General features: G+C 42.0%; 1 protein-coding gene across 2 annotated transcripts in view; it reads left to right on the forward strand.

Moving 5' to 3' along the window:
* Positions 1 to 553: 553 nt before the first annotated feature.
* LOC139731180 (leukocyte receptor cluster member 8 homolog) overlaps positions 554 to 26,710 on the forward strand; it is a 31,574-nt gene continuing 5,417 nt past the window's right edge. The window contains exons 1-11 of one of the 2 annotated variants that reach the window (XM_071642062.1): positions 554 to 726; positions 4,356 to 4,633; positions 6,671 to 6,801; positions 7,388 to 7,763; positions 9,154 to 9,373; positions 21,842 to 21,874; positions 22,271 to 22,855; positions 23,405 to 23,602; positions 24,327 to 24,489; positions 25,680 to 25,769; positions 26,456 to 26,590. In XM_071642062.1, the coding sequence (XP_071498163.1) occupies positions 677 to 726; positions 4,356 to 4,633; positions 6,671 to 6,801; positions 7,388 to 7,763; positions 9,154 to 9,373; positions 21,842 to 21,874; positions 22,271 to 22,855; positions 23,405 to 23,602; positions 24,327 to 24,489; positions 25,680 to 25,769; positions 26,456 to 26,590 (2,259 nt within the window). In that variant the 5' untranslated portion in view covers positions 554 to 676. Of the gene's footprint in view, positions 727 to 4,355; positions 4,634 to 6,670; positions 6,802 to 7,387; positions 7,764 to 9,153; positions 9,374 to 18,546; positions 20,648 to 21,841; positions 21,875 to 22,270; positions 22,856 to 23,404; positions 23,603 to 24,326; positions 24,490 to 25,679; positions 25,770 to 26,455; positions 26,591 to 26,710 lie in introns of those variants that run through there. The other variant, XM_071642061.1, reaches the window with a different exon arrangement.

Here is a 26,710-nt window from a genome sequence, read left to right on the forward strand (position 1 = left end):
ATCTTACTTTAGAAACGAATTCTTGATCTTACTTTAGAAACGAATTCGCAAGACCGATCGCTAATTTGAATGTCCCTAAAAATAAATCGAATGCGGATAAAGAAAAACCAAATGAGCGAATACATACTGTAAATACCGTGTACTAGTACACTGTAACCCACTTCCCTTTGGTGTAGGGTGGGTGTATACGCGCGTGTATGTCCTTACGCTACCAATACCGTACTTCGGTGTCATTGTCATTGTCATTGCATTGGTGGTAGTGGTACATGTGGCTACACCAGAGCTCTGGGTGCATTGCAGTGCGTGCTGAGTGCTTCGTGCTTAGCAGCTGCTTCTAGTAGGCAACGCACCGAGTAGAGTTCAGTGGTTCAGTGATTGCTACGGCGCTTGGTGAGGGCGCGGTGCAATGTAGGGTTGTGCAGTGTTGTGTAGTGTGTACCGACCACTACCGACCCCGTGTGCGTGAGTACAAAGTGCGTGTGTGGACGTTTGGACGTGCCATGTACTGAAAAGCAAGCACTAGCACCGCAAGTGTAGTGTAAATTCGGGAACGAAGAGAAACGAGTCATCGACGAATTTCAGAGTTCAAGAAGATTTAATGACAGCAGAACGAATCTTCGGCTTCAGTGAATCATTGATATTATTCTGATCAGAGTAACGTTAGTTCTATCAGTAGATGACGACCAATCCTTGGGGTGTATCACCTGCAGCTCAGGCTGCACAATGGTAAGAAAAATTCAGAATCAGGGCAATTGTCTTGTAGCAAGTTTGGCGAAAGTAGAAAGGGACATCAAGGGACGACGTTGCAATGGTTAGACGCTACGGTCCATCGGCTAGCTGCGAGGCGAGGCGAGGCGTTGTTGTACGCGTACGGGGTGCAGTGTTAGATTCTTACGTTTAACAACTCATGAACTTACAAGTGTGAAGTGTATGTAGAATTCTATGTACTAGTAGTAGTACAGTAGTTGTTGCGTACCCCTGTTGCATGTTGTAATTACACGGTAATCGGTATGCTGCGCCAGCATGCATTATTCACCTCAACTAACGTTGTAGGGTAACATCCCCAGTATTCGGTCACTTTTTTGCAATATTTTTCAAACTAAAATAATACATAGGGGGGGGCCTACCGGTACATAGTAAACATACATCATATCTAACGTTACAGCAATGTATGTGAAATATATCAAATATCTTTAATCTCAACTTTCATTTTGTTAACTATCTCACAGAATTGCACAAAATCCCGAAATATTTCACTTTGAAAATTCCCCAGTATACAGTCACTGGCACCACACCAGTATTCGGTCACACGATGTGCAGGGATGCCAAGTTCAAAAAAATGTTATGAGTGAGATTTTCATGACTCTGCATCGCTCGGCATCTCGGCGCGCGAATGTGAGCGCAAGCGAGGGTGTAGGAGGGGTTTTTCCCCCTGTGGCCTCCCACGGTAGGGAGCTTTTTCAATTAAAGTGATCAATTTTTACTTATTTTGAAAGACGTAAGGGAAATATACCTTCAATTGCAACTATCACTTTAATCTTTTGAGCTATGCTCCATATTATAGGCTCAAGTTGCAGACTTTGCCAAATGCGTGAGACAAATGGGTGCCATGCGTGAGATCGTGAGACAGACCCTAAATGCTTGAGTCTCACGCAGAATGCGTGAGACTTGGTAGCTCTGGATGTGCGCGTTCAAAGTCAATGCGTGTTCAAGGCAGCTGAAAAATGCGCGCGTGCGCTACCTTGTTGGTGCAAAATTGCATCGGGGACGTTGCGGTGACCGTTGGTGACCGAATACTGGGGCCTCGGCACTTGCATTCAACCCTTGTACATGTACATTGGGACACTATATCAGCACGTACGGAAATTTTGTTTTTCTTTTGCGATAAGCGAAAAATCCCGCGAGAGAACGGCGTATTTCTAGATTTTTAGTGCTTTTTCGGCAACCCGTACTCTTAAAACTGGGCCTTATCCGTGCGCGCTTTTGAAAAGTAGCGCCGATTCTGCACTTTTGACGGTAAAATTTGGGATTTTGGATGGATTTTTGGAGGGGGCTAAGGGAGTTTCCTGTTGTGAATGAGTGTGCAAGTATGTGAATTAATGTGATTTGCGTGTGTTGTTACAGTTGAACTTACTGGCTGGTGACTAGGGATAAGTGACCGAATACTGGTGGCTGACCGAATACTGGTGCCCTTACCCTACATATCGACCGCCCTTCTTATTGAAACCGACCGTGTATTGGCACAAAGAACGCTTAGTACGCACTTCACTTCGCACAGAGCACATAAAAATGGATTGGCTTTGACTGTTAGTGTTGATGAGGATGTGTGGGAAAACGCGAAAATTCACAGTTCATTAATGGTTTAAATCAAGGACAAAATTTCGAATGAATATTTTAACCGAATTGTAATGTAATGTCTATGGAAGTTTCTAAAAAGCTTCGTACAACACGGTGTTCAATACAACTCGGTTTGTGTACATTGTCAAGGCAAAAACAGCGGTCGATCTTCATAAGAAGCGGCACCGCGGGGAGCTGAAACGAGGCCATGCAAGTTCGACAGCGATATTTTTGCACTGAAACTTTGAATTGAAAAGGGAACAATGGCATTTGATAGTGCTGGATTTTCTCAATCACGTAGGTCAAGTTTTCACATGAATTTCAGTGTTAAATATTCTTATCAAGCAAATAAACATTAGGCGATCGATGAGTAGTAGGTCCAACCATACTTCTTTGACAGGAATGCATGGACTTCTGACTAGAATCTGTTAACTGTAAAAAACGTACATGTATTACATGTATGTTACATGTTATTAGTTGCTTCCACAGCTGACTTTGCTTGGTAGCATATTCCGGTTAGATACTACCCTGTGAGTGAAGTTATTTTTCCTTATGGTCAGTCGTGATCGTACATACGTGTTGTTTCTGGATCTTGAACTTGTTATGGCCACGAAGATAAATTTTCTCATCTTTTGTTTTGAAAAGCTTGGAAAGAGTCAGTGTCAGTGAAGCCATTCATGATTTTGAAGGCTTGGATCATGTCACCTCCGAGTCTCCTGTAGGCAAGAGTAGGCAGATTCAATTTCTCTAACGTTAGTCTTGCCTTTCAGCATATGGCAGATTAGTAGATGAGGTACTATTTTTGTTGCTCTTCTTTGGACCTTTTTTATGGTGCTTACATTGTATATCACGCTTGAGTTGTGGACTCCAGACACAGTTGCTATATTCAAGGTGTGGTCTCACCTAATAGCATGCTTTGAAGAGGAGGGAGAACATATCTTCATCAGTGTTGTCAAAAGTCCTTCTGATAAGGCCCGCAATCCTATTAGCTTTGTTTGCCACTCTTCCTACATGTCTGCTGAACTTTAGTGAGGGGTCATTTACTCCCAGATCCTTCTCTTCTTGTCTTGTCTCGATTTTAGTTTGTTTTGCTCCATCTCTCATGTCGTATGTGTTAGAGGAGTGCTGTTTCCCATAGTGCATGATACCATATTTCCCAACATTAAACTTCAACTGCCATTTCTCTGTCCAGTCACTCAAGCTGTTCAAGTCATCTTGCGGTACCCTGCATGTCGTTGATGTGGGCAAATATTTTAGTGTCGTCCGCAAACATCTCTGCATGACCCCTCAGATTGTTAGGAAGGTCATTTATGTACATCACAAACAGACACTGTCCTAATAAACTTCCTTGCGGGATTCCACTCGTGACTCTTGCCCACGATGACTCTTTCCCATTCATCACCTCACTCATTGAGTGTCGTCAGTTTTACTATTGACTGATGCTCAATGATATCCACTCTTACAGGGTACATGCTGGCATGCCATCGCTGTGTGTGTAACTCACTTACATGCACAGTGTAGACATTGGGTACATGTACTTAGTATCTGCATACTCTAAGACTACAGTAAGCTTTCCAAACTTCGACTGCCAACATTTGAATACTCCTTTTTGCATGCAGTAAAGTTTGGGCATGGGCGGTCAAATTTTGGTATGTACAGCTTGTACCACATTGAAGGCATATTAGACCGCTTAGTTGAATTGAGGTGGCCTTGCCTCTTGGTGGTGCTGTCACATAACCATACTGCACCAAAATGACAGCTTATTTCAAATCACTCATGTAAAATGTCCAGACATTCATTGTTATATGAAAAGTGTTCATGCGGTTTGTGCGTACTGAGGTAGTTTGAATATATGTTTAGTATGATCTTTGTGTGCTCATCTGCATGGGGCAACATAACATGTCGCAGTAATGTGGTTTGTTCTTCATTCTCACCAGGCATGTTACATGCACCATCTGTTCTGTTAGCTATACATGCAATTTTACTCATATGTGTATGTGTTTATACGCACGGCACAGGTCGCAGCAGTTTGGTGGCATGCCATCAGCAGGTACCTCGGGGAATCCCAGCTGGGAGATTGCCCGGAAGGCCCTGGAGAAACTCGGAGACAGCGGTGAGGGGACAGGCGAGGACAGCAGTGCATCTACAGACAGCGCCACCAAGAAGGAGAAGTCAGGTGGTGGTAGTGGTGGTAGTGGGGAGGAAGGAGGAGGAGGGGCTGGAGGCAAGATGGGCAAGCAGCAGAGCGACCAGCCGTCCACAAACTACATGAATACACCTCCAGTGAACATGTATGGTACGTCCACATATTACAGAGCCAAATACTCCTGAACCAGCTTGGTGTGCCAGATTGCTGTGATCCAGGCACAAGCCATATCTCTCAGATTGCTTCACATGTTCTTGCATAATTTTCTTCTTCTTTGTTGTGTGTGTGTGTTTGTGTATTATACAAATATTGACTGCTCATGAGGATGATCGTGGAAATTATCTTTCCCAAGGTGCTTTTCATACCGACCCTTCTATCACCCGGAGGCGTTAACCGAGGGGTGATAGAAGGGTCGGTATGAAAAGCACAAGGGAGTGATAATTTCCACCACCATCAGAATACAGAGCAGTTGATATTTGTTTTATATACCGGTACCTCATCGTTTGAGACTAGGTCTAACTAGTAACTAGCAATGTCAAGATCTAACGTTAGGGCTAGTCAAATACGAAGTAGATTCTAGGCCTAGCCTGAACGTCGCATTAAAACAGGCAACAGCGCTCGCTTGCATGGTTTTCGTACATTTTGTGGACTACCCAGTAGTACTCACGTGGCCTTCTGCGAGCTCCTGCATACAATCTTGCCAGAAGATTACAGTATGTTATTGTCCACGTTCCCGTCGCTCGTGTTTTAATTCGATGTTTCCAACATGTTGAAATTTGTCTCTGCTTTGGGATCCCAAGAAATCCTAAAGACAAAGTGTACAATCTTTGATTCAACTCACTTCAAATCCAGAAGAGCACTCGATCACCATGCCATGTTGAAACATGCCTGCTGCGCTGTGCGCTAAACTAGCTATAGTGTGATGATATTGTGCATGTGTTGTATACGATGCGCGTATTGCAGTGAACGTCTGGAGGGGTTTCAGACACCGCGCGCGAAGTCTATGTGTACTTGTTATGTGTGCAAAAGTCGCAGAGAGTTTACAAATTCTATCACGAGGGTTTTGACTTACTATCACGAGGGTTTTGCCTTTCTATCACGAGGGTTTTGCCTTTCTAGCACTTACCTGAAAACCCTAAGGCAAGATAGACGGGACTACACCTTGTCACGTGATATACTTTTGACCAATCAGTGATAAGAATCTCACTTATGAGGTATATAAACACAGATGAATTTTGCTAGGAATGTACAGTGTAGGTGAATAAATCATATTGGGCATGCCAGGGCCCCGTTGCAAGAAAGTTGCAATCAATTGCAAATAATTGCTAATTTTGAAACAACCATTCTGATTGGCTCAGGGTCTGCCCTATTAAGACATGCATGCAAGAATGATTTTGATTGGCCAGTGACAATCAGTTGCAAGTTGCGTTTAAACGCAAAGTTTCTAGCAACGGGGCCCAGCACCGATTCTCAATAGCATTTTGTCCAACTGATCTGGATCTGATTATGCTGAGTTAAATCATGCAGGAAATTGTTAAAAACAATTATCAATGGCTTGCCACTCTTGTGTACTGTCTCATTTTTTATTTTTTATTTTTTTAAGTGATATAATGTCAAGTCCACTCCAATATTGTGTAAGCCAGTCACATCTTTGTATGATGAACAGTGTATATCATTCAACAAATTCAGTAGTCACCTTTACTCAGGGTCTCAGGTTATATGAGGCTATTTTTGAAATATTTGTGTCACTGAACGATGAGCTACAGGATGACGGTCGCTACCTGTGTAACAAACCAGTACCTAAGCTAGGCAACTACTGTATGTAAATTGTACAGGTTACCTTCTTGTTGCACTTTGCTGATATGACATGCTTTTGTGAGTGATGTGACTGCGGATGGCCCTTGGTCAAATGGCTGAATTGCCCAGATCTCTGCTGGCTAAACTTATCTTGTGTCACCCAGCTGATGTATCAGACCTGATCATCCTGTTATGCTGCCATCTTAGATATTTATGTCAAGGTCAGGTCTTTTTGAAATATTAATCAATTTCGTAACATACTTCCTGCATGTTTGAATGCCTGCATTGGTGAGCTATTGGATGAGACTTTTGCTTTGAATGTGAATACTGTCGTCTTGATGCAGATCTGCAGTACTGACCATGTTATGTTTTGTCTGTTCTTTGCTACAGGTAACTACTACCCGCCATATGGTGGCATGTACCAGGGCCAGTACCCTGGCTATGGGCCCAACTACAGCATGATGGCAGGTCCCATGGGTGGCCCCTATGCAGGCATGCATGGCTACCCACATCATCAAGGGGTATGTTTGATGCTAGCAGTGAGTGTCAGGGCTTTGGATGTCAGTGTTGAAAGAGTCATTAATTGGAGAACATCTGTTTTATTTGTGATATCTTCTGTGGTTACTTTAAATCAACATTTTTCACAGCAATCTAGTATTATCCCAACATAAAACAGTTTTTCATTTCACCAATCGCATGGGTCTGTGTTTAATCAGTAATGAAACCAAAGAGGAACAGTCTCTTTTCTCTGTTGTTGGGTAGTGATGATGATTGCTTTCTGGGAACATCTTGTGCCCTGAGTAAATTACACATCCGGCTTTTTGCTTGTTTATTTTCTGTATGCTATCAAAGAGATTGCTGGGTTGCTGCAGCATTGTCTTCAAGAGTAGTCAGATATTCCAGCATGAAGTCACTTTACCCAATCTTAAAAGAGCCAAATACAACACACATCAGCAGTTTAATGTTCGGTAGTGTGATAGATATTGCTGTCAATTTCCCATCGAAGTACAATACATCAATATAGTTTGCTTTATAAATTGACAGATCAGAATTGTTGGCAGTCAAGACTTTAAATTTCTGCTATGGTATCATTGATTGTCTTCCCAGGGTATGTATCCAGGCTACCGACCTCCAACGTATGGTGAGGGTGGAAGACCTAGCTTCAATGGTCCATCAGGACCCCACGGCCCCCCTGGCCCCCCTCCACCGCCACCACCCACACCATACCAGATGCTTAACAATAACAAGAATCCCCCTTCTACGCAACCCCCTCTGCCCCCGTCCTCGTCCACATCCTCCTCCAATCCACCATCCCAGTCTCAGGCGCAGGTAAGTGGAGACAGTGGTGGTATCCGGGGAGGAAGTGGACGAGGGGGCGGGGGAGGACCCCCCCAGCCGCACAGCTACTCAGAGGCGGTAAAGTTCCGGCCAAGTCACCAGCAGTTGCAGACAGGAGGCCGGTGGAACAAGGGCTTCAATAAACGTGAGCATCCTGGAACTTTGTGTGGATATACAGATCTCTTCTTATGATTAGATTCATAGAGACACATTTCTCTTCTTGAATGAACACAAAGAACCAACATGTTATTTTATGTGGTGTTAATTCCCATTCCTGTGATGTAGTCAATTTTTTCAATTTTACATGACTGAGCTGTGTTGATATGTTATCCTCACTGGTGACTAATGTGGAAATACATTATTTCAAGTATAAAGCAAAAAATGCCTTGCAATAGAGATACGCAGTATCTGTATTGCAGGTAAAGATTGCTGGGTACTCGGAAGTAAGGTCTGTAGAAAAGCTCAACAAGCCAGAATCTTCAATATGTGACCGTGCACCTCAAAACGAACATAAAGTCGCACACACTGATTTTGCGTGAGGACTGAAAATAAGTGAAATGGGTCAACCTAGCCGAACTTGACTTTTTCATATTTTCTGAAAGAGCGGGTGTTCTTTTACATTATGCTTATATTTGGTATCATAAAACGGGCAGGAAAGTGTGTTTTTTTAGCAGTTTATCTCGAACATTTTTGGTAGAATAGTGTGATTAGGTGTGTCTTTAGAATCCATTTTTCATTTCTGAAAAACCTTGTCCACACTCTTCACTTTCAACTCTAATAACTTTTGAAAGGATAGTGCTACTACTTTGAAAGTTGGCGTCAATTATGGACAGAATGTGTTAATGAGGCATGCTCAATTTCAGTCTAATCTGATAATTCCTTCATTGTTGTTACTCTGGTGGTTTACTTCCTGTTTTTTTTTTTTGTCTCATTCATCGCACAGCCAGCACGGTTTGGTAAAGCTTAAGCGCTTGAATAGACACTGTACTTCAGAGCCTCTTCTCTCAGTTCACACTTTTCCTGAGTTTGTGCTTTCTTTCCAATATTTAGATAGGTTAGGAGAGTCCATTTGATTTGAGTTGTACATCATTTTAAAGCTTAAAGTCTGCTCTTTCAGAATATGGTCTTAACTAAAAATTCATGTCTGGCGACTTTTTGTTTGTTTTGAGGTGCAGGGTCACATATATTATAAGGAGTATTTTGAAATATTTTAGGTTGGCATGTAACTGATTAAAAAAAAAATATATGAATTCATATTTTACAAGCTGCTAGAACTTCTACATGCTTTTCATGGTAATCAAATTCTTTTAGTCGTGATTCTTACTCTTCTTTACCTTGTATGGATGAGATGCGTACACACAAAATATGTGCATTACTTTATGCAGTGTAGCACAGTCTGTGAAATATGTGACACGGCATACAGTATATTTCGCCACATGTGACATTTTTTTTTTGCAGCCTTTCTTGTAGGGATGAGGAAAGTTTGAGTGATTGGAGGAGTTTAAAACATGCAAATTTCATAACTTTCTTTGTAGAACCTACCGATGTGCAAGGAATTCGGTTCAGCCTCCCAAGCAAGCGGCCGGGGATGCACCAGACCCCGATGAGTGACCTCTCCCCCGGCAGCAGGCAGGGCCCACATCACCACAGCCAGCACGAGCAGCAACAGCAGCAGCAACAACAGCAGTTTGGCAGGAACAAACTTGCTGGAGAGAAGCAGGATCATCCACAAGAAAAGAAGCAGTCTTCAGCAAGGTAGTGTTACTGTCACTCTGTATAGTCATTTCTTTACATGACATCGTCACACCTTGATCACTTTAAATGCATGTCTGAGTTACACTTTCTCTGAAATTGGATGGATTCACAAAGTGATCTATTGCCATTATGTTCCAGAGAATGTGGAGGTTTGTGTGTAGTCATGATGTTTGGTCCCCTTAGAGTGCCATTCATTGTGTGTGTGTGTGTGTGTGTGTGTGTGTGTGTGTGTGTGTATGTGAGAGAGAGAGAGAGATTTCTGCAATGGCCCCATCAAAATAACTGCAAAGCGTAAGTTTGTGTGTGGTCCCATGTATGCATAGTTATATCCATGTGTGTGTTTTGCCAACATGCTCCAAGAGGAAGAGATATAAATGCTACAATGATCATCAGTCTCAAGTGGATTTTGGCATTGTCCTTTTAAACAATTGTCAAGCGTTAGGACCAAGCACTGTTAATCGAAGAGAGCTTTAATAGCCTCAACTACAAATTGTTTTGCCATAAAATAAGCTACAGACCAGTGAAAGTTGGAGTGATATCCACGCAGTATAAACCTATATCCACTCATGTACTCAGCAATGTGTACATGAATGTGCATCAATGATTACATGCATAGACCTTTTTGTTCTCATAAAGAGAACAAAAAAATATTTGCAGCTGAGTGATTGCACTGTACTCGTAGAGTACTGTACTGTAGGTGCATAGTATAATTTTATACAGTACCATTATCAGTGCTGTTCGCATTTTAGGTACAGAAAACTTCCCAAGAGCAATCAAAATCTCGTATTTGCTGTATTTTTGCAGTTTCTCGCACTGGCCCTTGTGTTTCTCCAGAACTAGTTACAGTTTTTTTGCTGTGTACTCGTACTCCAAGCCTCACATTACCATGTAAGTCATTGTGAGGTCATTTTAAAATGAGTGTGAGGAGACAGGTACGTTAGAGACCAGTAAACCTGAGTACATTTGAGTATGGATGAGCATGTACTCTCGTTTGAGTGTGGACACTGGCATTCCATGGCTGGACTTACATAGGAGATGCAGGAAGTCACCCAGAGAGTCACACCTCCGCAGCACACCTCTGGCCAAGCGGTATCTGCTTGAAAGCCGATATGTTAGAGCAGATCCAAGAGCAGCTTGAGAGTTTGTGTGATGGTTGGAATCCAAGAACGTTTCAGCTGTCTCTGCCAGCAAGTAGCCTGATGAAGTGATAGACCACAGCGCAGAACATTGGAAAACAAGCGAAACGCCATCTCAAGGAGGGAATGAAAAGGGACCAAACCATCCTGCTTCAAAAGAAGACAATGAGTGCTATTTTTTGATGGATGTCCCCAGATGTTTTCCAGCAAGTTCATTAGTGCATTCACTTTGAAAATTGTCCAAACAACAACAACAACAATAACAACAACAACAACAACAACAACAACAACAACAACAACAACAACAACAACAAATATTTGATGATCCAGAAAGTTTGTCCACAATTGCAGACATACTTTCTTTTTGTCTCCCTATGAGGTCTGTACATTGTAATCTCCATGGATTATCATGAACTGCCGTCCTGGATGTGAAAGAATAAAGATGCTTGACATCAGAATGCTCATATGCATGCATTCACATTGTTGAGTGCATGCTCCAATACTGTGAATGAGCTTGCATTCTTAGCCAATTCTGTACATAATAAATCATGTAGTCATCGATAACCAATACATATCAATTACCGGCAATCATTGTTTTGAAAATAAGTGTAGTATTGCATCCTGCTGTAATTAACACTTTACCTTCCTTATTATGTGTTATTAAAGAAGAATGATGCTGGTAATATCATGTAGTTGTGGTAGTGACATTATGATAACAATAACAGTGATATTATTTAATATTATAAATATGGGCTTTGAATCTCTGCAAACTGATTGGTCAATTGTCACGCATTGATATTTACTGATCCATTCTGAGCCATGCAACCAGTAAAATCTGAACGCCTAGTGGCTCAAGTCTTGTATAGTCTTGTATAGTGTAATTGGTGTACCAGACCCATGATGGGGAAAATGGTTTTATTTCCAGAATTTAAAGGCCCATTTTATAACACATATATGATGCACAGGCCTATTTCATGGATCAGTGAGAATTGGACACTCTCGTTTAACTTTGAAACAATGTAAAACCCACTCGCTGTGCTCATGGGTTTGAACAGTTCCAAAGTTAAACTCGCGCATCTAATTCTCACCGATCCATTCCCTCCTGTACATCATTTGTATAATGACATTGACAGTGATACTGAAGTGTGTTCTTTGTTTTTGTATTGGTAATTCATCAGTTTTGCTGAGTCTTTTGAAGGAAGGTTTGATCTTCGCTCTGAGCGATATTTGTAGAAACATGTTTGTCTCGCAGCCACTGGAGTGTTGGTACCTGCACTTGGTGATTTGTTTGCTGAGGTGTCTATCTTGAATGATGATGATTATAGTGCATCATATGAGTGTTCGACAGAGGACCATAATGATTTGATGAGGGATGGTGATGATAATTACTGATGCTGGTGTAAAGGACAGCTTGCTGAGCAGACGTGCCTTCTTTGGAGTTCCCTTCTCACCTGTCACTCGTTTTCCCCTTCCCATGAATGATGAAAAAAAAGACCCCTCGAACAAGGATTGCCTGCCAACAACCAATTTGAGTCTCATCAAGCAAAATGTTCATGATGACAAAATTAGAAAAAAAAATCAACAACACTACCAAATGAACACTAACTTGACAGAAAAAAAAAATCCATGAAAAACAGTGTGCCAGATGTAGAATGCCAGACTAGCACTGCATTCAGACGATTCCTTCGCGGGGAATGTCCCGTTTGCCAGGAGTTTCCCCAGCAATCCCATTGTGTGAACGCTCGGTTGGACATTCCCAGCTCCCCTGGCAAGCTTGTCGAGTCCTGCAACAAAATTGTGGTGGGAGACTGACCTTTATCTCTCGCACAGCTGTTTTCCTCATAAAGATCAGCATTCCTGTACATAAAAGCCCTTTTATAGAGGATGAAAGAAATTCCCCCCTAAGGCAAGGGAAGAAACAAGTCCAACAGGGTATGGACAATGTTCATTTGTGTGACCTTGGTAATCAAGGACAGGCAGCGTGAGAACCAAGAGAGGATATTGAAGGCAGGTTATTTGTTTTGAAATTTGAAACAAATCATTGTTACTGCGCTGCATGTGTTAGTACAATAAACATTTGGGGACAGGAAAGCGATATTTCACATGTTTTTCATTGTGCTGCTTATGCCCGATGTTCATTCACATGTTTTGCATTCAAATTTTCTCACAAGTATGATGTTTCTAAAGTTTTCCAAATGTTTTCCATGTGTTTGAATTCATTCTATTTTGAGCATGTTACCAATTCTCAAGCATGTCGCAGAATATGTTGCTGGCTTTTGAGCCTTAAGATTTTTTTAAAGGAAGTAAAAAAAAAAAAAAAAGATAACAGCCCTTTCAACAGTAACATGTATTAAGCCCAATGGCCCTTACCAGTGCCATTAACGTGACAAAATGCAGATGACCAGCACACAGTGGGTCCATGACGGCTAACCTAGTACTAAAGAAATCAGTGTTGGAAAATACTTAAGATGTAAAATTACATGTACACTGTATTTCAGCAGGCGGTATTCGCAATTTAAAAGAAACCTGTACTGACATTTTCTACTTGTCTGATAATTCTAATCTACATTTTTTGATGCCTACAACTGGAAAGAGAGGATTCTAAAAACCAGGATAAGCCTGTAATGATTTTTTGAAAAAAATGAAAACGAGCAAGCCAAGGAACGATCCACACAATTTGGCATACGTCACAGGTGCCAACCTCCGACTTTAGCAAAACGAACTAGAAAGGTTCTACACATGTCAATTTACTGATGAAATCTCACATGAAGTACTGCAAAAACTGTTATTTAGTAAAATTGCAATATGGAGCTGAAATAAACATGTTAAACAATATTATTAATTTTCAAAAAGGAATCTCTTCAAAAGCTTTTTATTAAGATCAAATTTGAGGGGTATATTCCAGATATGCAAAATGAAATTGGCATCATTGCCCGAACGTGCTGCCCATAGAAAACTGTGTGTAAGTACTAATAACGTTGCACTGCACTAACTATGCATTGATGATGAGCGATAATGGTTCGACATCACAGCTTCAAACTATCTAACGAAGATGAGGACTGAGTGATTCTTAAAATCTAAATCCAAAAAATAGTCAACGGCAATCACGGTTTAAGCCTAGTTAGAAGAAAACGGCACTCAATACATATAGACTCTAGGGATCTAGACTAGAACTAGGACTAGGACTAGTGAGCAGTCAAGGACCGAGAAGATTCTACTCGCCGCTCCGTCGACAGCTGTACGTGCACAGCGCTAATAATAGGCACAGCGTAAACGTTTAGTATGCAATACATACCCCGAATGGCCCTGCTGCCAGAACTTGAAGAAAGTCAGACGAAAGTCCAGACTCCAAGGTCTAGCGTTGCCGCTAGAGGCCCCCTTGTGCTGCAGGCCCTGTTGTTTCTGTGCTGAATTTGCAGGTAAGGTATCTGCTTTATGGATTTTCAATGTTTTTGTGGTCGAGATAAATCTCATGTTGGTCGTATTAACACCAAGGACTAACTTAGATCTAGTTTTAGTAGGACCCATACCTCGGAAGAGTGGCCCGACCACGTAGATACAAACAGTGCCACCGCTTCGCGATCCAAGCGCTGGTGTAGGCATAGTGCTAGAGTACTTCCGTATCCATGTAGATATCTCAAAATTCACCCCAACCAAATGGCACCAAAATCACAAGAAGTATTTTATGACTCATGTCCACTTGCTCATGCTAATTGGAACCAAATCGCAAGTTGAGAAAGCGTAAGTGAAGTTGTCAACTTTCTTGTCGTCGCTAAAAACAATCTGCTCTGTAGGACTAAACAAGAGTGATCGTGGCGTAGTAGCCCTACTTGCCTGCACACGCACAGACTGAAGTTAGCCATCTAATATCATGAGACAAATCTTTCAAGTAATCGGGAGCAAGAAATCAATATTATAAATTATTTGAGCTAAGTTGAATGAAAAAATAAAGTTCGTAAATCACACAAATCGCTAAAATCATGACATTTTTAAATTTAGTTTCCTGTGTAAATTCCCCGTTCGCACAGCACTAGTCGCCTAACTTCAGTTCTAGATTGTGCATATCGCGTTTGCCAAGATCTCTCGCGAAGAGTGAGGTTTTTTTTAGTGACAACTTGAAATTCGGCGTCAATATTGATACTTCTCGATTACCCGATTTTGTTCAAATATAATACGGTATTTGAAATATGTTTAGAAGTATATCCTGTAATTTTGGTGCGATTTTGGTTCATTCGAAATTTGAGACAGCTGCATGGATAGGACAGTACACAAGTGCCGCCTGCTAGCTACATTGGGCCTAAGCGTCGTCTGCTACTCGGCACGATTTAACGCAATCAGTGAAACATTTGGCACCTGTGACATCACGACATCCGGGCTCGTCAGCTTATTAGCATAATTCTCGCCCAAATATTTCCATTTTCACATGAAATTACGGACTACAATCGTTATGAAATTTTGATTCTGTTTGCACCGCTGGGTCTTTTAGAATTAAAAGAACAACATATAAAAAAATAAAAAACCGGTACAATGCCCTTTTAAAAGTAAAGCATTCGTGTTGGGATCAGAGTTGATTTTTTTTTTTCGTGTGTTAGTAAACTCCCAAGTAACACCTGACCCACAAAATTCATGAAATTGAAAATAAAAATCCTGCAAAATGTAAAACATTACATGTACAGTATAGATTGTACAACAAAAATTGTAGTATACTATGAGAACCATATTCATGATTGTTGTACACCAGAGAACAATGGCAGGGCCATTGAGTACAACTGTACATTTAGGTGAGAAAATGAGAAGATAACATGGATGGGTCAGTATATAGTGACATTATATGTGCGTCATGAATACTACTCCAGAGTGAAGCATCCAGTGAGGTTTACATGATATACAGGCAAAATGGTGTGATGATAAAGAGCCATTTAGCATTTAGATATCAAAAGGATAGTGCTCAAATCGGAACCAAAGGCCCCTCTTCTCTTCATGTTGGAAAGAGTGATTCGATGAACCTGCTGTTAGTTGCTGTTAGGTACTGCTAATCAGAAAAATCCAGATTCTGTGTATACCAAGTGCCTCTGTCACCAGTATTTGTGACATGCAATAATCCCATGAAACTTCGTGCAAGCTCCCTGATTGACACAGGAATCCCCCTTGATGTAAGCATCTGAAGTGTCTGAAAACACCATGAACTTGTACTGCATGCAGGAGGGTGTACACTGAAATCAGATTTAGAGACTGCATATTGTGGATTGGTGATGGAGAGACATTGGCATCGTATGAAGTTCAGGAGGGATTAGCAGTCAGTACAAATTTTTGTTGTTGTGCAATTCACTTGCTCAGGAGTGGTATCTTAAAGGTAATCAGCAGGTGTTAACCACCTCTGTGATATTGTATGTCTTGTGTTTTTCACCATACAATCTGTATTTTCATATTCATAGCAAGTTAGAGTGTCGACATGATGTACACTATAAGTACATATGGCACAGTTACACACACTCACACACTATTGATGCACTGTGTGACAATAAGCCAGTTCGCAGTTCCACTTTGCGCATGAGCAGAAAAAGGTCATTCGTACCAAGGAGGTTCAAGAGAATGGAGTCACAACTCTTTTTCCCTTTGAAACCATGTTCGAAGCCGCCACTCAAAAATATTTGAAGTATGTACCAAACTGGAGCTGCCCCACAGATAGGAAGACAATTGATTCATGTGTCATTGCGTAACGACCAGCTACCCTCTAGGAAAGATGTCTGATGATGGTAATAACTTTTCGCCATCCCTACTTATGGAATATGAGCAATACAAAAAGGTATAGGCAGGGGATGCGCGGATTAAATCACATAGAAATCAATGAAATGAAAATCAAGTTTACTGGACATGGGCATGTCCGGGCACAAATCTGACATATTGATTTATAAAGAACCATTCTTGAAGATTATTCCATATAGTATTATTTGTCGGAATTTAGCGGAAAAGTGTTAAAATCGGCATTCAAAGAGGGTATACTTTCAAATACTTTCACAACATACAGCTCCGATTTACACTTTTGCAGGTATTTCTGGACGAGTTTGACCTTTGTTTTAGATGTTTTATCATAAGGAGAAATTTCATGTCATTTAATGAATAAACAAGCAAAATATACCCGATAGAGTTCAAAATCCTTCTTCTGATTGCCTAGAATGATGGCGGCTTCAAACATTGAACGTCAAAGGTACACATGCACCTGTGGAATTCTTTTGTGCATCCATTAGAAATCTGACAACTGTTTGAATAATTATGGCCAGTTGGAACTCCAGCTCTAGAACCTCTTTGTTCGTACCAACAGGCATGTTGGTTTTTTAAATCACTGGGATAAGCATCTGTGATATAATGATTATTCATGTAATCCTGATAAATGCTGCTTGCCAGCATATTCACCTGACAGCAAAACAGTGGTATTTGGCAATAACAATAGAAAGAGATTGTTAATGATGTAATAACTATTCATGCAATCCTTATAAATGCTGCTTGCCAGCATATCCACCTGACAGCAAAAGTGTTATTTGGCAATAACAGTAGAAAGAGATTGTTAATACTTTCAATGCAAAATAATGAAATGGATGCTTTCCCAAGTGTTATCGATGGATCATTCTGGTCATCTTGTCTACGCAAGTTCATTCTTTGTTTGGACAGGATTGATGAATCCCATACAGTGTAAGTTGTAACGTAAAGCTTATGCACTACAGATGTTGCTCTGAAAACGAGGGAAGTGCCCCTTAGGCTGCGTTCACATAGAAGTATACTATTCGGGTATTCGGGCTCGTTTTTCGAGGGCACGCGAATAGCTTGAATCGAACGATAGGATTTCCTCACACCGGTTCACATAGGAGGGCACTGTTCGAAAGTACCGAATAGCTGCGAAAAGTATAGCAAAGTGGGAATCGAACTTGTTCGATTTTCTTGCAGCGTATACCATCTCTCGTTTATGAAATAATGACACTTTTGGTCTGGATTTGCCCTTTAGCAAAAATAAGCATGTAGACTGACATTCTGATGCAGTTTAGAAATTGTTAATAAGATTTGCTGGGATGTAGGAGGAAGAAATCCGCACTGCATGGGATGGTGAGTTGACGGTGCGGGTGATGGTGTATTCGGTGCTCGAATAGCGAATACCGAACACCGAATACCGAATACCGAATACTTCTATGTGAACGCAGCCTAACCGACTGAGAAAAAAAAAAGGTCATTTGTACCAATGTGCCCATGAGCTAACTCAGAACTGGCTTATTGGTGAGTGGAATGTTGCAGGACAGACTTTTACACCACATTTGTATCATGGGTTCAAAGACAGTTAATGTTAAACATGTGTAGTTGACATGAAACATAGGTAATAGAGTCTTGTCTGATTCACCCTTGTACACTGTTGAGAATGACATGTTGGTACATGTTGGGTAATGTGTTTATTGTACTCATATGATAAATTGTACAATGTAGTGCTGTATGTATTACGGGAAGGTACTTGGGATTCCCCACATTTAAAAATAGACCTTCCTCTGACATAGTGCCAGTGAATGATTGGTTGCCATAAATGGAGGAAACAATAGAAAACCAAAGAATATGCCAAATGCATTGTGTGCAGTATTGGTGTAGAACACCTCCTTTTCATTGGAATTTCTTTGTCCTTCAGTGGGACAGATGTGGACATAACCAGTTGAGCAATATGTTGCTTTGACAATATTGCAGTGAGGCTGCAAAATGCCATTGGATGTGTGAGATCAATGTGGGGAAAAAAATTGGATGAGGATGAAATTTTGGTAATACAGGGAGAGCATTGCTGGATAGGGGAGGATGCAATTTAAGCACCAGTTCAAGGCAGTTGTCATTGGAAGCAGTAGGGAAAGAGGAAAGCAATGCAGAGTTGGTCTCACCACAGACATGATGCTGTGCGCCCAAGAAGTCTTTGACCCAGGAAGTGAATGTCATACCAACTTACAGGAAATTGGAAATTCCCACTCACTGCTTGGCAGATGATTTGATCTGACCTATTCGTGAGGAATAGGACGTGAGGCATCGTCACACAAAACAGTGCAATGAAGTAACGCACCTCTGCATAACTTATGACTCTCGTGTGTGCGTTTGTAAACTGTGAGACATGCCATGAAATGTTCATATGATGTGGTTACGGATTTATGAGCATTTCTTGACCAAACAAAATGTGAGGACTCGTTCCGACATGGGAGTCATGGGTCTATAATTTCATGCTTCAACTGCGAATGCCGACAGCTTTTCACCGCAACATTTTCCCAGTAATGGAATATTACAGTGAACCTGATTCTCCTCCGAAAAGAGAGCGTGATTCTTCATCCGAAAGTGAGCTTGATTTTCCTTCCCCATCTCGCCCTCTCTCTCAGTCTGAATGTCAAGGAAAGTGGAAAGAATGCAGAAACATTCAACTGACTCTACAGCAACAGTTGCTCTGCAACTCATTTTTCTATGGTGGATGGCTCAATATTGCGCAGATGCTCATTGCTTGCGAGGCTCCATCCAGAGCACTGGACCAGCTGGAGTCTTGGATCAGTGAAAACTGCACTTTGGAGTTCTCACAGGCCATGGAGCATCTGGCCTTCTACCGGCAGTGTTACCAAACACTCAGCCTGGATGATGTGCTTGGCTTGAGCACAGTGGAGCAGAATCGGTCTAGCATTGCCTCATCAGTGGATGACCCTCTGGACAATGCCTACCAACTCAACATGAAAGTGGATGTGCTCTTTTTCCGAAATGACCAGGAAGTGTCCCTGAAAGATTGCGCTGAGGGGATACGGCACTGCGAACTTATATTTTCTGCAGTGAACAATCACATCATGCGGTGTGCATACATCCATGGTGGGTGGATAGCTCAAGCCTTTGAGGCCTCCAAGATGGGCAATGCCAGGAGCAACTGTGAAGGAAATTTCCAGGAGTGGCTCAACAGTAGCGTCTCAGATGTCTGCGAAGCCGTGGCCTTGGTGGCGATATACTGTGCGTACCATGGTAGACCAGACATTCAGGCCAGTGGCTACCCACTGATGCATTGGAACAGGGGTGAAGAGGAACCAACTCTCCACAGTGACTCTCCACTGCCACATTTTGCTGAAGAAACAAGAGAACAGGCTGTGCAGTCCTCAGGAGGAAGACATTTTAGTGCAGAAGAAGGAGATCATGATGACCAAATGCCTCAAGTCAATTGCCACATGAGTTGCAGAGAAACAAGAGACAATGATTTTGAATCTGACACCTCACAGAGTTCAGCTGAATGCCATCTCTCTCCAAGATGGGAAGATCTGAGTCCAAGTGATTGCAATCAGCATTCTAGACCCATGAGAATGGAGATGGACTGCAGGCCATTGACCAGAGATGAAGAATCACAGGAGTGGCCACAGCAAAATATTGATCAACATTCGCATCCAGTTGGAGCTCTCCCAAAATGGGATGATCCGAGTCCGAGTGATGTCAGTTGGCATTCTAGTCATGTGAGAATGGAGATGGACTGCAGACAGTTGACCAGAGATGAAGAATTGCAGGAGTGGCCACAGCAGCAGATGGATCCCAATCTGCACCCAGTCGGATCTCCCCCAAAATGGGATGATCCGAGTCGGAGTAAAGTCAGTCGGCATTCTAGTCCTTTGAGAATGGAGATGGACTGCAGGCAGTTGACCAGAGATGAAGAATTGCAGGAGTGGCCACAGCAAAATATTGATCCACATTCTCATCCAGTTGGATCAGCATGGCATGCTGGTAGCTGTGCATCACCTCACAATGGAAGAGACGTCTATGACAAAGCAGCACACGGAAGAGACCAATGTTTCCGCACTACTTATGCGTGTTCTCCCAAAGATGGGCACCTCAATCAAGGAGGAACATCAGACCACAACCGTGATAGCACTAGTCCCGAAAGCCCTAACGATGGGTACAATGCAGAGTGGATGTATGATGAGGATATTGACCCATCAACAGCAACTGACAGTGGAGAAGAGTGCTTTGAACTGTACTCTCATTTTAGTCAGCAGAGTATGCATCACTCTTTGACATCTGTCAATAGAGAAAAATATGACTTAAACAGGAACCAAATGAATATTGGCTCCCCTTTATTGGACAATTCTGACATAATTGTCGATAGATCAAAGTAAGTAAGGCTAGCAATTACATTGTAGGTCATGTAAATAAGTTGAACTTGAAGGTTTCTGTCAATCTGCAGTAGTGACATTATTTGGTTGAGGTTGACCACATTGGAAGTTCAGTATTGAAAATCTAGATTTATTCAATAATCAATTTAAAAAACCCAAACACACACAAAGGGATGGAGGGATAAAACTCTCTCTCTTCTCCTGATGTTGATGTGTGATCGGTCACGAGCATGCAGTATGGCCAATTTCCCCTGTTTGAGCATAGCCATTAGACTGCTGGGACAAATTGAGTTGTAGCTGCTCATGTCATTTTTTAGTACTGTGGGACCACTCAGCAGACATGCCCAGTCCATGTCTTGTGTGAGTGCATAGCAAAGTTTAGTGGATGTCTTGGTGAGTGTTTTATCTTCAGCTAGAGTAGACAGGGTTATGCAAACTTACTTATCCACATGCCTATTGTAGGACAACAACATGAACTACATTGTACAAAGAAACCAAGTCTCCTTGAATGTGCATGTGGCTTCCTAAAAGCAAACATGAATGTTGCTGCAATATGCTCACATTCTTGCGCAACATCCTCAAAAGCCAGCAGCATGTTATGCAATAACTTCAAGAATTGGCAACATGCTCAAAATAAAATGTAATGAAACACATGAGAAATGTGCAGAACTTGAGAAATGTTAAAGTACTTTAAAAATTTGTGCACAAAACATGAGACTGAACACAGAATGTAAGCAGTACAATGAAAATTGAGTCAGGAATATTGTGCCCTACTCACTCATGATGTGAGCTCCGCACATTATACATTTACAAACTTCTGAGTAAGATATGTAATGTTAATATATACACTTCAACATTTCCTTGAACACATGCTCAACATTATTACATCCTGGGTATACACAGGTCAACAAAATGTGAAGGTAATGTATGTTTACCAGTATTTTTTTTTCTCTTAAAGTTCTTTAAAACTGCTGTTAATCACTCAGGTAGAAAGACTTTTTATTTATTCCTGGTTGTACAGATTACTTGGCACTGCCAAATGACTTGCATTGTGCTTGGTTGACAACAACAGTATATGGCTCAAAAATGTTGTTGTGTAGTTTTTCAACACACTTTGTGAGTGTGCAATCATATTTTCAGCAACATGAAATTTAATGTGTTTTCTTCTACTCTTGTTTCTTTTGCATTTACAGTGTAAGTCCTTCGGACTGGCCACCAACCTTGAAGTAAGTCTTCCCCTTTCCTTCAGTAAAAGTTTATTCATTGGTTCAGATTACTTTACTAAAGAGAAAGTAATCTTGCATGAAAGTGCTGTGAAAACTAAGTGAAAGTTCCACTGATTATTAAATAGCACATTGTCTATGCTTAAAGTGATCTGTCAAGTCGATATTCCATTTCTTTGACATAGTATCAACCAGAGAGGTTGGAAGAGCTATATACAGCCACTCAGGTCATGTGACCATTCTATGCTTTTAACACTCCAACAATAATTGATCAGGGAGGCAGGATTCAACTTCCCTGGATTGACCTAAATAGGTGCAGAGTTTACTCTTTTTTTTTTAGATATACATTGTTTATCATACACTACAATGTGATATGTTATACTTCATGTATGTCTGCAGGGACTATGTTTCAAGGGCGTTCAACTCTTGCCAAAATGAGAGTGAGAAGGATAAGGTGGAGACACACCTGAAGAAGATCCTCACAGAGGCTCACAACCAGGGCACCGTCATGACCAAGGACTGGAGCCAGGAGCCACTCCCCATCACCCATGGCAGTGACCCCGGCCCCCAGCCCCCTCTGCACCAGCAGGAGGCTCCCTGGAGCGCCGGCAGGGGCCAGCAGAAGTCCCAGTCCCAGTACTACAGTCAGGGCCAGGCCTACATGGAGCCGACGGTGGGGCGCATGCCAGGACTTGGCCGTGGGCGGGGCAGGGGGCGTGGCCAGTGGGCCAAGAGTCAAGAGAGGGCGCAAGCTGGGGCAGCCGATAACCAGCATAACCGCGGCTACGAGGCCAAGCCTGCCGAGCCAGCCAAGGGCCGCCATGGACGCAAAATCTATGGCTTCTCCAGGGAAAGCTTGTACAGTGATGACAGCGGAAGTTCTAGGTCTAGGTCCAGGTCTAGGTCAAGATCTAGGTCCAGATCCAGGAGTAGGAGTTGGTCGCCTTCATTGAAAGGACGCAGAAGGAGAGGCAGAAGAAGAGGGTGAGTTGTTGCACCTGCTCCCCATCACAACCATTGAGAATATTTATGGTAACGAAGCATCGTATATCATGAGAGAAGCTCTCCGAGATATCCAAATGATTGATGTTCTTGGTGCATTTAGAAGCCCCTCATGAGAACATAAAGTATCATGTGCAAGTGGACAAAATCAGGAAAAGTTGGCAGAAAACATTGTGCCATAAATGCTTGATGGATTGATTCATCATAACAGAGAGAGAAGAAAAAAATGAATTGCTCTATTCTGTTACTTCACTTGGTATACAGTCAATTTTAGGTTGAAATTGTATGTGTTCTTAAGGAGAACATGCTAAGTACAAAAGGACTTAAAGTACAACATTGTAGGATGGGTGGGGTCGCAGGGATGTATTCATGTTATAGAATTTAGATGATTGTATGAGGTCAAATTTAGTAGTAATCAACTATCACATGCCAACCCAATCCCCTGCACAATATTTTGACTGTTCAATGAAGTTGTTTTCATGTATAATTTATTCCACTCACACTCCCATCATCCCTCACCTCATCTTTCAGTGAGAGAAGTCCCAGAAGTCCCGATCCGAGGGAATCCCGGGACTACATTCCATTCGGCAGCGAGAAGAAGGGCAAGGGCAAAGGTCGTGGCAGAGGTCGCGGGAGGGGCAGGGGCCGGAGCCCCGAGGCCGAGGAGGACAAGATGCCCAAGAGGACTGAGCGGAATCCAGGGAAGAAAGGACAGAAGGGGAAGAATCGGTGAGTTGGAGAAAGGGACATCCATTGACTTCTAGAATTAGATAGCAATTACATGTAGATGACAGTGATTTCTGCCAGTACAGGAAAAGGCTTGGGATTATAGTTTCCAATCTTAAGAACTTCCTCTTGATCTCGCTACATGAAAGTGCTACAGTCTCTCCTATTTGCTTTTGAGTGAAGGACCATATTTTGAAAGAGGTCAAGTTCTTTCATAGTCAATATTTCTTTGATGCAAACACAAAACCCTATTCTTTCATTGAAATAATTCTGCATGTACATGGTGGGCTAGAGGGGGAGGGGCTTGGATGGCATTATTGATAACAAATGGAAGTTTCGTAAATGTCATGTGCTGCATCATTATTCTTCCATTATTTTGCTTGATTTTTTTTTTTGGGGGGGGGGTATTGTTGGAGTTATATGTAAGCTGCATGTATGTTTTGTCATAATATAAGTACCTCGGGGACAAGTAAAGGAAAGTGTGGTACCAAGTGTTGTATGCTTTTTACGAAGTGATTTTACAGTGCATATAAATTGTAGGCAAAGTGAGAAAACAAGAGAAAACTGAAAATATTGGATATGATGGAGTTTAGAGATGTGGAATGTAGAGACAGGATGTCGCCTTTTGTATTGAATATGTAAAAGGCAAATCGGGATTGAGACCCGCATTTTTTGTGCCTTGAAAATGTTAACGTCCCTTCTCTGAACTTGATGGTCTGCACTGTAGCAATGTGGGGAACATAGACTACGTGGATGAGAGGGAGCGTACCATGCGCATGCAGAAGAGGGCGGCCCGCTTCCAGGACATGCTGGGTGAGGAGGAGGGGCCCAAGCTGGGCACCAAGAAGCAGCGCACCCAGAAACTCAGCCTTCAGATCAACGACGTCCTGGTGAGAAACCCATTCTCTTTCCTTGGTTCACCCTCCGTTTGTCTGTACATGCAAGAACTGTTTGGCGAATGTCTTATTGCAGCAGAAATATGTGTTTATGAAGCCTGTGTCAGAATCTTGCAATTGACAGTGACTTAAGCTTATGAATAGATCCTTTTGTGTGCCACAGTAACATAGGTAATTTGACTGCCAATTCTTTATTTTTAATGTCTTATATAATGGTAAAAAAGAAATAATCGATCCTATCTCAGAGCTAAAGAGAGAGAAGGAAAACAAAATCCCAATTTACACTACTGACGGTAAGTACCTACCTCACTTGACAGATGTATTCCGCAATCAAAGTGCTACCAATTTACGTCCAAACCCGTAATTTCAATTGCAAATGAAAACATCTGTTTATGAATGTTATTCTTAATGCAGTCATGTATGTTTATAAAATGGGCTTTAGAATGTCTGTAATCTGATTTGTCAATCATCATGCATTGATTTTAACTGATCCATACTGAGCCATGCGTCCAGTAAAATCCATGAAATCCAAACGCATGGCTCAAGCTTTGTACAGTGTTGTTGGTGTACCGGACGCATGATGGGGAAAAAGGTTGAATTTCATGCATTTTGGGGCCCATTTTATAAAACAAATAATGCACAGGCCTGTTTCGTGGATCAGTGAGAATTGGATGCACTCTCATTTAACTTCGGAAACTGTCCAAAACCCACTCGCTGCGCTCGTGGGTTTAAACAGTTCCAAAGTTAAACTTGTGCATCCAATTCTCACCGATCCAGTCTGTTTTGTGCATCATTCAAATATTGGATGAAGTCATGTATCCATATAGACCGATTCTGTGACGCGCTATGTGTACTTTTGGCATGGGCAGCGCCATTAACGAGGTGTCTCAGCCGACCCCCCCTCTCCTCTTCCCCACCCCCTTCCATGCGCGGAATGAAAAACTGATGCATGGTCGTTTTAGCCAATAGGCATCTCGTACTGAGTGCGCGAACGCTTGCTGAGTGTGCGAACGTTTGTTACAAGTGCGTGATAAACATGTTGCCCGGGGTTGGGGAGAGCAGGAGGGGTCAGCTGAGACACCCACTATGGCTGCGCCCAGTGCCATGAAATGTCTGCTGCCCTCAACGAACCCGAATCGGTCTATAGTAGTAACGGAGTGTTCTTGCCTTGATTATTATTTCAGACTGGAGATGGAGATGACACAGAGTGGTCCATGGAGCCCATCGTTGGTACCAGTCAGGAGCTTTGGAAGCAATACCTCAGGCTCACCTCAGTAAGGCTGGCCACACTTGATGGCACCCACCTCACATGCACACTCCTTGTCCATGTGTTGCCAACAAGAGTTTTCTGTTTCAGTTCATTTAGATGTATAGATATGAAGATACAAATAGATGGATGGATGGTTAGATAGAATGATGGAAAGATACATCAGATCAGTAGATGGGTAAATGGATGCATACATTCATACATGCACCCAAACATGCTTACTTAAATACATCCATCGAAGCAAATACTGTTTACATCATAAATTTTGTGGGGGTTTTATTTTTGTGAATTTCGTGAGTTGGGTGCTAGTCGTGAATATATCAGTTCGAAATTATTAATTCTGATCTTGACACAAATTGGATGTGCATGCATACATTTCTCTATTCAGTACGTTACTCCATGATCATGAATTCAACCACTCATGAAATTGTCGAGAAGTCCCGATTCACAAAAAAATTAGAGTCGCAAAATATATATGGTGCATTGAATTGAATAGTGCATGCACAATCGGCTCCACTTTTTGAAGTGCATGAAGCTGGAACCGCAGAATGGCTCCATACAATGTCTTCATAAAGAAAAAAGAATGCATGAATTTTGTATTAAAATTAATCGTTATAACTGTCCTGTTTTGAATGTACTTTTCACCATGATCCTAACCTGTCACCATATGACCTTTGATCTCTGACCCGCCAGGCCCCAGATCCGTCCCAGGTGCGCCCCCTGTCCGTCCTTCGCAAGGCCTTGACCAAGGTCAAGGAACGCTGGAAGGAGAAAGGGGACTACAGATTTGTCTGCGAGCAGCTCAAATCCATCCGACAGGATCTCACAGTGAGTCCCCACCCCCCCCCCCCCACACACACACACACACACACAGAAGGGACACAGTGTGAACAAGGGGGCTATTAGATTTAGGGGTTGGAATATTTTTGGGGAGTTTGTCAGTTGTTG

The sequence above is a fragment of the Diadema antillarum genome, unplaced genomic scaffold (genome assembly GCF_040938485.1).
Source record: "Diadema antillarum isolate AM-2024a unplaced genomic scaffold, OU_Dant_1.0 seq00000364_RagTag, whole genome shotgun sequence".
In the NCBI taxonomy this organism is placed as follows: Eukaryota; Metazoa; Echinodermata; class Echinoidea; order Diadematoida; family Diadematidae; genus Diadema; species Diadema antillarum.